Source organism: Mizuhopecten yessoensis, unplaced genomic scaffold, assembly GCF_002113885.1.
Source record: "Mizuhopecten yessoensis strain PY_sf001 unplaced genomic scaffold, ASM211388v2 scaffold716333, whole genome shotgun sequence".
NCBI classification, from domain to species: Eukaryota; Metazoa; Mollusca; class Bivalvia; order Pectinida; family Pectinidae; genus Mizuhopecten; species Mizuhopecten yessoensis.
Window position 1 is genome coordinate 427,374 of NW_018480064.1, and position 13,607 is coordinate 440,980.

A 13,607-nucleotide genomic window follows, 5' to 3' on the forward strand; every position below is an offset into this window, starting at 1 on the left:
TGTATATGTCGTAGAACTTGTATTAAATAGAATACTTTCTATAGCAGACATTTTTCTATGGCTGAGAAGGGGTCGTTATTAGCAGGTTTTACTTAACACAGAAACCTTTTTGCGTTGACTCTAATAACATATTTTTTTATTTGAGAAATCCTTTGAGGAGTATTAAAATTGGAGTAATTTTATAACTGGAAACTTGTGAGCATTGTATGTGCTAGTAAAATACACTGGGTAGCGCTGCTTGATAGGCCGACTAGGGTGTGAATTACGACAAACTTTATAAGAACCCCTCAAGGGCACCACAGAAGTGCAACTAACAGACCTCACGGATCTCAAATTTTAGGATAAAGAGCCACATAAAATGGCGGTATTTTTGGTGGATACGTGTAGAATGGCCAGCACTTTAAGAGCTGAAACGATACACATGTCTCATTGAAGGCGTGCAAAGTTTCACCAAATCTTTACCAAAGCTGCCAGGAAACGTTTCTTGTGTTTGATAAAAAGTTTCATATGTCATTGAATATGAAATTTAAAGTCGGTGTTGTGAAGGAGAGAGGCACATGGTTTGGCAGATATCTGTTATATGTTGGGGAGAGGTTAGTCTATAGTGGACCCACCTTGTGTTTGGGCACCTTTGACGAGACACCTCTCAAAAGATAGGCGAAGATTTATATACACCTAATTATCATTTTGATGTTGTCTAACTTACATATAGTGCGCAGTTTGCTATTGTAAACATAGTCAGGTTTTTGTTGGATCCTGCTGCTGAGGAACTGACAAAAAAATACCTCGCTGAGTCATAAAGAGAAAATTGTAAAAAAAAATCTTGCAGAAGTTTTTGGGAAGAAGCCCATCATTTTGAAGTGATAGTGTGAAGAAAGTGAACCTTTGATTTAGAAATTTAAAGGGATAAGTAAAGCCAGAAAACATAGAGGATGTTGAAGAATGTTTTGATCAAACAGAAATCATACAGAAATCATACAGAAATCATTGTATGAAATCATACAGAAATCTACTCTCTGTGAAAGGAACGAAGAACTTCACTAAACACTATAAAAATATTATATTCAGGTGTTTTTTTAAATTATCCATGCACATGTATATTAAAAACTGAAGTAATATTAGGTGTAGATTTCTGTAATGAAAGAGAATAATATGAAAGTTCAGATCCTGTCTGATATTTACTGGCTTAGGTTTCTCTCATGCAGAACAAGGATAAAGAGACATGGAATGACGGAAGAAAAAAATAGCTTTCACATGTCAACACATGTTGATAATGACAAAAGGCAGTGGAGCAAGGTCAAGCTCACTAATGGCCTGATCACAGGGTGTCAACAAGTTTTTATCACAGAGTGTCTATCAGCAGCAGAATTAGTGTGTTTCACTGCAAAACTAGATGATCCATGGCCATGGAACTGCTGTATAAAAGTGACACAACTCTTGGAAGTCATGGTTGTTTGCGGTATGTAAAGTTGAATCTCTGATCCTGTTACGAGATACTGTATAGTATTTGTTTCAATTAATCCATTTCAGTATAATCCATTGACAGTTGTCTTTGAGGATGAGGAAATTATTCATAACCCCGAACGATCAAAAGATACAGTGAGTTATGGTACTATGATAAAGGCAGCCCACAAGATCTATTGTATCAATTTTGCAGTAGCCCCAACACTCTGTGGGATTTCGCCATCTTTGATGTTTAAAGGTCTCGGCCCTGTGAACAAGCTGTGTCATCAATAATGCATCCTGATAGCTGTTGCGGCCGGTGATCACACTCTGGTCCAACTATAGAATTAGTCACTTACCTGTGGGCAGTCGAACACTTTCCTGGGCTTGACCATTGTTTGGAGTCCATGTCTTCCTGCTATAGAAAGGTGAAGAATTTGTCAACAAAGCAAGAAAAGGCATGTCACTTCCAAATGTTTGCTTTTAATGTTATATCTTCGCCTTCCACCGAGCCCCTGCCCCTGCCCTGCCCCTGCCCCTGCCCCTNCCCATACCTAACGTCATTCAATCATGTACCTGTTTTGACATATTTTGACCTGTAAAAGCAAACTAATTGAAAATTTAATCAATTTAATACTTTCCCTTTATTCACATAATGATCATATTAAACAACTTTTAGTTGTTGTTGCCTTTATACATAATTTCAGCAAAACTACCTTGTTCCTGTGATGACCAAGTGTGTCGACCCTTACATGTTTAGCCTGAGGAAGCTTTAACATCAGAATAATATTAAGGGGTGGTAGATGGATGATCACTGTGATTTGGTTGATAAAAAGGTCAAACAGGTATAAAAAATGTATTCATGTTTATAAACTGTTTTGGTCATTATTTTTTCACACAAAAATCTGTTAAAGCACTTTAGAGTGGCTTATGTTAGCTAGTTAGGGTGCTATATCAAATGTCGTATATTTATTTTTGATAGAAAATGAAGTTCCTATCAATCGAAATCTCTTATTTATCAGTGGAATATCAAATTTACAATGAATATATTACGATAGATAAAAGGAAAAATAAAATGATGAAAGCATATTTATTCATAATGGGTGATTATTAAAGTATCAGTTAATTAAATATTGCCTGCACAGATGTGAAAATATGTTTCATTTCAAATCAGTGGATTTCTGCCATATTTATCAATTAATAAAGAGATTGAGGGAATGTGGCCAAGATAATATGCCCCCAGATACATTACACATAGTAAATTTATAGATATTATCGGCACACACATACAGCAATCCTTTCATCCTAATACAATCAGGGTCGGCTGAAATAATCCAGACTTTTACTTAGAAAGGACTTCAATATACCACTGACCAGTGCAGATGCTCTTGACCCCTAAGGGCTCTGTCTCTGGAAGGAATGGAAATCAATGAGAGTGAATTGCAGTTATTCTCTCCTCTGGGAAGACAAATGGAAATTATGAATGAAAGGCATGGATTGTCCTAATTGAGACTGGAGGGAAAGCAAATCCCCACTGCATGCTGGAAATCTTGTCAGTGAATTTGCTTATTTGCCAGTCTTCAGAGGTTTTCAGGGTGTGTTTTGTTACACACTGAACTTTATTGTTTCAATAAAACTATGATATTGATAAATGACAAGTACGGACAGACAGACCTACAGTTCAGTACAGGTAAAATCAGGTGAAAGGAAACTATACAGGGCATTTCCTGTCATTTAAAACAAAGACATCATTGATTGGCTGTGATGGTAAGATGAGGGGCGAAGTGATAAATCAGTTTATATATACCTGTAGAGTTAGGTGATTGTAGCTCAGGTAATGAAAACTAGGAGCCAGGATGAATGGAGAGAAAATCTGAGGTCCCACTTTTACCCTGACAGAACCATTAATCTTGGGGTAGCAGGCTATTGATGGTATTGGAGACTTTCTATACCTACACCTGGTATCGGGTAGGCAATCTGCCCGCGACTGATACAGATACGCCGATAACACCAGGCAGATTGTGGTCGAGGGTTATTTCATTCAAAGTCGTGTGTTCATGTATAAATATATATATTCTCATCAGGTTGAGTTGATGATGAGATGTAGAGGTCAGATGTGATTTGGGGAAGAAGGGGGGGGGGGAATTAATCTTATCGGTGGGTGGTTGTACGCTCTATGTGGGGTACTTAAGAGTACGCAGACCCAGTTACTGAGGATATATACCCAGACTTGCTATATATAGACAATGTGAATTAAGATTAATGATATGCAGAAAGTACATGGACACCCGTCCTGTCCTACATTCCCAGGATAAAATCAGGGGAGGTTACTCTTCATGTATGAAGATTCATGTCATGATAGGCAGAAAAGTATCATATATCTCAGAGTCCTATTTGTACAAAATGCAGATGATTAAAAACTATGGTCACTACATGAACATGAGTATATATATATGTCCAATAATTGTTTGGATTATCAGGGAAGTGAAATTGTTAACAAGATAAAACTAGATATGCATGAGTGAATAAACAAAAACACATTATTTCTGACCTCTGATCAGTCAAAAGTACACTAGGTTGCAAATGTCCCATGTCAATATACCCAAGGGAGGCTACCCAGCTCTATCTTTTTACGACAATCTAAATAAATCTCAACCACACATGCACATCAATCAATTGACTACCAACTCATCAAAGGCCAGATTGTATCGTCATATAAAGTACAACAACTTCCAGTCATGACCACTGGTCATAATTAGACACCAAAGGGAAAAAACCTCACTCAGGGGAAACAAATCCCATCACTGTGTCATCGCAATTAAAACTGGACATTGGTCTCTATTAAAAACTTGGCAAAATGTGTTTTAGATTAAACAACCTGCATTAAACTCTTTTGTTGACTGGCTGGTTGTCTCCCTTAGGAATACTTTTACTAAATAGTCGTTACAATAAAAAACGGAAGATTGGTCAAAGTAAACCACAATTAATGACCATGAAATATTTATGTGTCTACGTGGAAGTGCACAGACAGTTTTAATACCTCTCGACAATGGTTGCCTAGCAATCCAGGGGACTGATTGTCTCGTGTCGTTCAATTGTCATCATAATAAAGAAATAGAATGGACTCCATTTTATGTGTCATCCGGTCATTTAAAACACAAGAAGAGGTACCACAGGTTGAAGCTACAGGTTTATATATAGAATACTTCCTATGGTATTCATTAAAAACTCGTCAGTTGTTTTCACAAAAATATCCGGATTCCGGAATTTTACCGAAATAAACAAGGATATAAACTTTGTGATTTAGGTATGAGGATGAGGACTGATGTTACAAGTAGAACATTAATTATTAACACAGTAAAACTTTGTTATACTCTCATCATTCTCCCTTGTAATAAATTTGATTTGGTAAAAGGGGCCTTATAAAGGAATTGGTAACTTACAAAATATTGTCGATAAGGAATGTGGAAAATGTAATAAGGAAGTCTGTTCAAAACTTGGGTTGAATTATCTTAAATATCCGGACGGAGGTTGAAGTAATTGGCATGCAAACGAGAAAATTGGATGATTCAATTGGTCAGACGGCTGCAATCAGAAGGAAAAATTGATCACTTATAGAAACATATTTATTATGACTCTTCAAAAGATGTGTGCCCCATGGCGGTAATTTTCCGCATTGATAATGCTGACCGGGCTACAGCTGCGGGACTGTATGGCTGTGTCGGGAGTACTGTGGGTATACATATACTCCTGAAGTGGTTGGTAATGACCGACTAGCCTTGTGTAGGGCAATAGGTAGATGAATATTACATGTAGCAATCTGTTGGCGTTCAAAGGCCGGTGGATCCCAGTGGAGAATTAACTCCCGAGCAGTGGATGTGGATGTGACTAATTGTGGACGTGGAATCATCCCCCAAGGTGGCATATCCATCTTTGATAGAGGAGAGCTCGGCCCTACATCAAAGCACTGATGTAAGACTACATTATCAGTATTACGAGGTGGATCTTTGTCTTTAAGGGTTTCTCTGGTACTTAACCAGGGGGCTTGTTTTACTTGCTATTGCTATTATTCATCGTTGTGAGGCAAAGTGTCGTTTATGGGGTGTTAACGATTTCATGGTGAGGAGAACAATGGTTATGAGCGAACGCATTGTTGTTCCTCTGCATGCGATCGGAGCTGGTGTGAACACATTGTAGCGATGTCATGTACAGCAGATATCCTCGGGTAAAAGCCACGACCAGTACACTTCCTGAAAAAGTAGGATCAAAGGAAAATTATGTGAGGTTCAACGTAATTCTAATTAATATCAGAATATAATATCAGTGTTATAATTATTTGATCAATCAAAGTGGACCCAAATGGCATTTCACATGAACAAGGCATTAAATACTTATATACACCTACTGTACTACAACAGGGAACATTAAAATTTGTAATCTATTGATATGGTGGTAAAACGATGCTGAATTAGTATCAATATTTCTGGTACAAGACAGTAAAATACATTTAATATTTGTTAAGTCTGCAACTATGTGTTATTTTCTTTCCACATGGAAGAGGTCTGATATGGTAATACATGTACATAACGTTGTAGCTGATCAGTGTTGGAGCACGGTTGTAATAATTATTGGTATGATGGTTGAAACCTGCAATGAAGTTTGATACTGGAACTATAAACGGAGGTACTGATTGCAATACCATACTTGCCGCCAACCTTTTGACATTTCTATGGGGGAGATTCTGCTTGCTCAAAACTAAAAACATTAAAAAAATGTGTTTATAGCCCCAAGAGACAAAATAATCTTTTAAAATTACAGATTTTTGAGTTGTTCTTTCATATTAAACTGTTAAATCTTACAATAATTGAATAGTTTAGCAACTTCCCTGGTTGAAGATTTTAAACTTGAAGGTCCAAAATCGGAGTCAATCTCCCTCCTAAATAGGTAGAGTTGGTATGTATAAAATACAAAATAATCTCACTCTGGAAATGTTTTGCAAAGAAATTATTGTACTTTTTTGTTGTAATAAATGTTAGACAGAGATTGTGTCATCATTGACAGCCAATTGAGTGTTTCTCTGGGTCGGGATACTCAGGTGTTTTGTTGTGATCATTGACAAGTGCTACTCCAGTAGATGACCTAATGTTAGTTGACTAAGACAGGTAACTGTCTGCCCTCATTAGTGCTGGGTAGTCAGTATCTTACCTGACCTGTATACCTGGTGATTACATACCATAGTAGGGATGACAAAACTATGATAAAGACCTCATTGTCAGTCAATATTGTTGTTTGAATGGATATAAATGTGTCACCGATATCTCAAGTCTGGTAACATGTTTTTATTTGTTTGACCTTGTGTTGAGGTGTGAAGGTTATCCCTCAGTGACAAGGGGCTGTGAGATAGCTCCCTAGGGAGTCAGATCAGTCAATCCCTTGGGGCTAAAAACAGTGTCAGTGAATGACACTATGTAAACTTACACATAAGCTTAGGGCATTACACCTAGTAAACACTGCTAAGTCATAAAACAGATGTTGTGCCAGTCACCTAACTGGACAGTGGTCATCACCAGTGCCAATAATACTATCGTGTAGAATCAATTGATTGACCAGTGTGTAGCTGGTAGCCAGACTGAACACTTTGACAGGGGACTGCAGCCTGACACTGGCACATTTATGAGGACCCTAGCCCTGCACCCTTATCATGTACAAGGTAGGAAGCTCTTGTGTAAAGCAAGTGGAAGGTAATGTAAGGAAATATTTGGAGGTATAGTAGGTCACACAAACACAAGGTAAAAAATGGACTAGGAAGTTGTACAGCACTGTATGGAAAGGTAACAAGCTATAGGACAGGGGTAAGTGCTTTTCTGGAAGACATCATCATTAATCTATATAATACCAATCTAAATAGAGAAATTTTATATCAGTGAGACTATCAACCGTAAAAACTGTGTAGCCCATCATTGTTTCTCTCACTGAACAAAACGTATTGTTTTCTGTACCGAGAAATGATCGTAAACAACAACGGGGAAAACAGATGCGATTTACGTAGGTAAGTAGGCTAGTACGGCAATGTGTTTGATGGCAGTGATAAGACGGTTATTGTGGGATTTCGTAATATTTGGAGGTATTTATTTGGCGTAAAGGAGGTCTTGGTTTCCATCTTAATGTTATTATGATACTTTTTGCTGGTAGTCCATGGAGGTTACTACAAAGAGAAGATATTTCGGATTGTTGGGATTTTCTTTTGGTATTTGATTTATGAGTGAGTATATATATATATATATATGAGTGTGTTGGCTTAGAAGTGAAGTACTAAAACAGTTATTTAGCATTCTGGGTGACTTGCCATCCTGGTATGATTACAACCACTGAGTGATCGAGATGTGGGGATGAGGAGAGGACCGGAGTAATATCCTCTCTTGGTACAGTGATGTATTGACCATAAGGTTAGGGAGATAGGATTGGCACCAGAGGAGTCACGATAGTGTATCTCCGTCTAACACTGGAGTCCTGGCATTGTTACCAGGAATGTATCCGAGGCGCACTGTCACTCTCCTCTCTCAGTTTTGGCACACACGAGACATTGTGAACATATGTGAGATTCGTGGTGACAGATACTTACATATGTTGGACTAACTCTGTGATAAATGTAACGACAGTAATTAACAATTGTTTGGCTCAAAACTGGGAAATGACATATTTCAGGCCATAGTTTCTGTGTCTATAACTGGTAATCTATTGGCTCGTATATTTTTCTTAAACTGTATTTTACGTTTAGTTACATTTGTGTACTATTTTGTCACCAACAGGTAGTTTAATTAAAATTAAAATATTTGGCACTTTTTAATAAGTGGAATACTTTTGAATCCTCAATTATGGACTAAATTATAGATTCACTGAGACTTAATTGTCTTGAAACACATTTATTAATCAAAAGTTTCAAAACTTTTGGCAGAGATTGACTAACAATAATATTTTTTTTATCTTGATTTTAATTTTTAGGAATGTCATATTTTTTCAATACTTTGATATATATGTCCCTGATTAGACTTAGTTATGAGTAATTCTTCAAAGCACTGGTTTCTTTGATAGCTCAGAATATTAATTAATTGTTTATCTGAAATCATAGGACTTAAGCCTACTCAAGTATATATATATATATGGAAAAGCCAAGACTTCCTAATCTGGTGTATGTATGGTTTTCTGAAACCCTTGATTAATGAAAACATACATTGAAACACAACTCCTTGATCGAAGTTATCTAAGCAAAGCCTTAAAGTAGACATCTGACCCTATTTTGGGAATTATTTTGACATATTCAATGTACATAATTTTACAATTTTATCGTAGTAAGTGTTTTGACATTTGAGAAAAAGTGGAGTCTGTTTTATCCTATTTCAGCCATGTTATTAGACATTTGCCATTTATCGTTTCAGATTTGTTTTATCCTACATTTAGACCATTTACATGTTGTACATGACCGTTATTTGTGACATCAACATCGGTGGAAAGCTTATCTACCGCCAAACCATACTGATCGTGTACATGTGTGAAGATTTGCCGTCAGTGACGCTAACGCTGGCTGAAGGTTAATTAATCTAGCTAATTGGTTGTGTTTGTGTGTGTACACATGCCTTGGTGATTATCCTATACTAATTGTCCTTTATTTCTTATGTCTTTGCAGGAATTATCAATTAGCATTGAAGATAACTCCACCGGTATGCCGTTACGAGGTGAGTACGGAGTAGCTAGGCCAGGCACAAGTCTATTTTGATGCACTTCGCTACCATGCAATGTCTCTGTATTTAATTCCTGATGCACCTGCAGTGTGCCTCGGTGCATTAGGAAATCCAACACCTCATACACACTCGCAAATATATGATAAACTTGTTTTACCTATTCTTGGAAACATTATTCCTTCAATGCAGAAATATATCTAAAAAGCATATTTTATTTTGAAAAATTCAATACCCATCGATTTTCAGTCAACTGAATGTTTCTGACCTTGAAAACATTGTATACTTGTGTGTAAGACCATTTTTGGAAGAATTTCTCACTTTTAAGTTTTGTATGTGTCTCTTCAACTTTTCGTTGGTATTTTTTTTTTTGAGAAATGCTATTTGACGTGGCTTGTGGTTTGACCTATGGCAATTAAATTAGGGTGGTGTAACAATGAGCCAATTAGCCACATACAGCTGACACCTGAGGAACAGTGGCAGTGTTCAGTAGTTAGTTAGAAAAACAAGTAAGAAGACTCGCCTTTCAGGTAACATATGGTTATGATCTGACAGGTATACCAGGTAATTCAATGAATTAGAGAAAAATGTAATAAGATTATATTAGCATGGTTGAAAAAGGGGGTCAGGTTTTACATACAAATATCTTCTTTTTTTTTTTTTTTAACACTCTTTTTCAAAAAGTAACATTTTGGTTAAGAGATTTTTAAGCCTGTTTTGGAAATTAGTTAAGATATTGGGCAGAAATACTAAAACGTTAATTGTACGATAATTCCTTGGCAGTGTGGTACTCAAAAGGCTGTTGTGTACAGGATTGGTTTACACCCGTGTCAAGGTGTTGATATTGTAGTAAATGGTTAGTTGTAAATATTACCAAAATGCAGGTGCATGATACATATCTAGACTAAAATGTTTTTAATGACTTGTGTACTCAATGTTCGAAAAATTATGACAGATTTATGGTAGATTTAGTACAATACACAAAAAATCTGTATTCACATCTCAAACAGCCATGCAAGGGTAATAAGTGTAAACCGCCGACTCACAACTGGGAGGTCAACCAGCTCAAACATAAATACAATCACTTATTTTTCATAACAACTGCATCTTAAAGTTTATGAAAAAATAACCTAACAGCTAATTGAAATGTCAATGTCATATCACAAAAATATTAAAAAATTGTTGACCAGGTTGATTTTGTTTAACACAGCCATAGTAAATCACCTCAACAAAAGTCTCTTTGGCAAAATGTTCTTTTTGTATCGAGATGTGATTTATTTATCTCAGAGTATTAAATTTCATGAATGACCTTCACAGATGTTTTAGAGGTTATAATTATACATCCGTGGTTATATATATAAATGTATAAAACCTGTCACAAGGCATCTAAAGAAAGCTTGTTACTTAGTGTGTAAGATATTTATAAAACTAAATGTGTTTTGGTTCCAGATTTAGCTTTTAGTTAAATTTTTATGTAAACTTGTATATTGATCCTTTTCATGTCAATGTCATTTAGCTAGGAAACAGAGTATAGGATTTATTTACTTTCATTTATGGAAATAGACACACTGTGACTTACGAGAGAAAAGCTGTGCTGCTTTAAGTTGTGATAGTGTTAGCTATCTGCATTTTCCTTGAAGTTTAGAGAAAGCTGACAGTTACATAATGGTTATTATAGAAGTTAAGCTGAGATTTACTGCCGAATGGTGTGTCAAATCCCTTTACACCTGTCCTAACGAGATTCTGTGTACATAAAGGTAGGAGGTTGACTGTTTACTTACCTGTAAAATCACCTGTATTGAGACACATAAGAACAAGAACATTCCATTGAAAGAATTATGTTTTATTGCAAAAACAGATTGTGTGAATGATACATTGATGATGAAACATTTCTTTTACACACGGATTACCAGGAGTCCGTACTCAAACGAGGGACATCACAGCATGTTTTGTAGGTTACAGTTTTGTATGAGCTCTAGCATGCTATTCTACCATCATGCTATTTCTGATACGAGAAATGAATTTTTACGGGACCAACTGGATGATTTAATTGTTGTATTTTGATACACACCCACTGAATATACTGAAGAAAATCAAAATCAAAATCAATAAAGAAAACTCTTTATACAGTTGTTAATTCATTTAATTATCATGATATATGCCTTTCATGATGTTTTAGACAAAAAAAAATGAGAATCAATTTGAAATATTGATAAATAAGGATTTAAGAGACATACTTCTCATGTTTAATTTCCTGATTCATTACAATCAGTCATTTTATGATTATACAGAAAATATTTAAAATTCTTTTCATAAAAATTATCAAATTGGTAATATGACATCAGTCAAATCCTGAAACAACTGTGCTATTGTTACTCACTGTAATGTTGTGTATGTATTTCACGAAGTAACAGCAATGCTTTATTAGACTTTTTACAAAGAGAGACATGTTTAACGATAGCTAAATACTAAATTGGTAATGGCGCATGCTGCATTCAGAACGAGACACAAAGGGACATAACTTGGAGCAGATGTCTATGATGTCACAAATTAAGCTTTTCAAGAAAAATTTGATGAAAAGCTCTAAAATAAAATGTCTGTTTTAGATGCTATAATCACAGGCTACGGTCATAGGACCCCTTTGAATTTGATAGGAATGCTCATGAAGGGTTTTTGTGAAATACTGGATTAATAACTAGATGCTCCCCTTGGTAATGGTTAATAACTTGATGCTCCCCTCCTTGCAAGTGCTGGGGGAATGATGAATGAGGATGATGTAATGTGATCCACACACATTCTATTTGAATTTCTCTCTTAGGCTGGGCAGCCAATATTCCCAGTGCGGGCTGTTGGGGTTACAGTTACCCCTCCCTCTGCTCTGTTGACCCAGCTGTACATTGGGCTATTGATTTTACAGCACTCCCTCCCTCCCACAGTCAGAGACAGGACTGGGTTTCAGCTGCTGACACAGACCGTTTGAAATTTGAAAACCTAGAACAGCAGGATGCTTGCATGTCATCTTTATTTTCGAGTAATGCTTTTTAACAGCATGTATAATCACTTGATACCTCCACACGGGAAATCTTACACCTTTTTCACATTTCTAACATATTCGTGAAGGATAAAACCCTTGGTGGGAAAGCCAATATAAGATTGACTGAGTTGCTATTAATCTGTTTTGTGACATTTTTGGAACCAGGCCTATAATTCTTGTTTTTTTTCCCTCGCAGTCGAGTTACCGCCCCAAAAAATGGACACGGATGCCAGTAAAATTTTAGCATTTGATCAAGCTGAATTGGATAAAAAGGAGAAAGGAGAAAAGGGAGATAACAAGGCTGACACACGTTTGAACATTGAGGTAAGTTAGTTCATACATTTTTGACAAAACTGAATGTTAACTACCAAGAATTAATGTCATCCTTTTGTAAATAAACATTTACAACACAGGCAAGAATTAATGTCATCCTTTTGTAAATAAACATTTACAACAAAGGCAAGAATATACATAGAACAATAATTGAGACAGAGTCCTTTGTTTGCTGTTATTAACATCTATATACTACGACAGTCCCAATCGTGAATCCTGTTTAACGTACATGTCAAAGTCTGAATGTAAAAATAGTTAATTCTGCGTGAAATGTCGGCCAGTGATTGAAATTGTTACATCACTCTCCTGAAGAAAACTTGTCAAACTTCCTAGTTTGATATAGTTTCATCCTAGAACATCCTTGCTAGTCAATGACGTTAACGCTAATAGAACATTTTGGTTAAAATGAGAGTTCTTTTGATATCCATGTTAGAGCACAGTAATAGGAATTGAATGGCACCAAATGTTGACTCTGTCTGTGCCGTACAATTACGGATGATTGTCTCTGAACAGCTAGCTTCTAGGGAGTGAATCAGTGGTAATCAGAGTCTACTATATAGCTCAGAGTGAGACCAGTTCAATTAACGTCGGTAGTTTTACATAATGTCACTGACTACAATTCTATCTCACTAGGAAAACATATAGCCATCCGTTACATTGTGGAAGATGAAATCAAAATCTTTTAACTGCTTTCGTTTTGGTGTATGGCATTTCATTTTTGCTTGGAACAAGTTTTGTTTAGAGAGGTTTTGTGAGAACTGAGCGAGGAGCATTCTGTTTCCTATGTCATCATTACTGTATTAGATGACATGTTTATAAATAAAAATGGAATTGGGAATTCCTCTTGGATAGAAAATTCATAAAATTATTAGAAATTTGTAGTGGACAAAGAAGTTATTTGAAATACATGCAAAGATGTGTAAAGAGATTTTCTGTACAAGAGAAATGATCTTGAAATTTTTAAACCTCTTGATGAAAAAGAATTGAAAAGGATAATTTATTTAAATATTTTCTGTGGAAGTTTGTGTTTTCAAAAATCTGGGGCACTATTGAACTTCTTA

At 36.0% G+C, this 13,607-nt stretch overlaps 1 protein-coding gene across 10 annotated transcripts in view; it reads left to right on the forward strand.

Moving 5' to 3' along the window:
- LOC110443218 (protein naked cuticle homolog 2-like) overlaps positions 1-13,607 on the forward strand; it is a 98,358-nt gene that overhangs the window by 59,014 nt on the left and 25,737 nt on the right. For 4 of the 10 annotated variants that reach the window (XM_021487276.1, XM_021487277.1, XM_021487278.1 and 1 more), the window contains 2 exons: positions 9,128-9,176; positions 12,410-12,537. In XM_021487276.1, coding sequence (XP_021342951.1) covers positions 9,128-9,176; positions 12,410-12,537 — 177 coding nt within the window. Of the gene's footprint in view, positions 1-7,041; positions 7,154-7,589; positions 7,706-7,870; positions 7,890-7,919; positions 8,039-8,154; positions 8,174-9,127; positions 9,177-11,930; positions 12,211-12,409; positions 12,538-13,607 lie in introns of those variants that run through there. The other 6 variants (XM_021487280.1, XM_021487283.1, XM_021487285.1 and 3 more) reach the window with 6 other exon arrangements.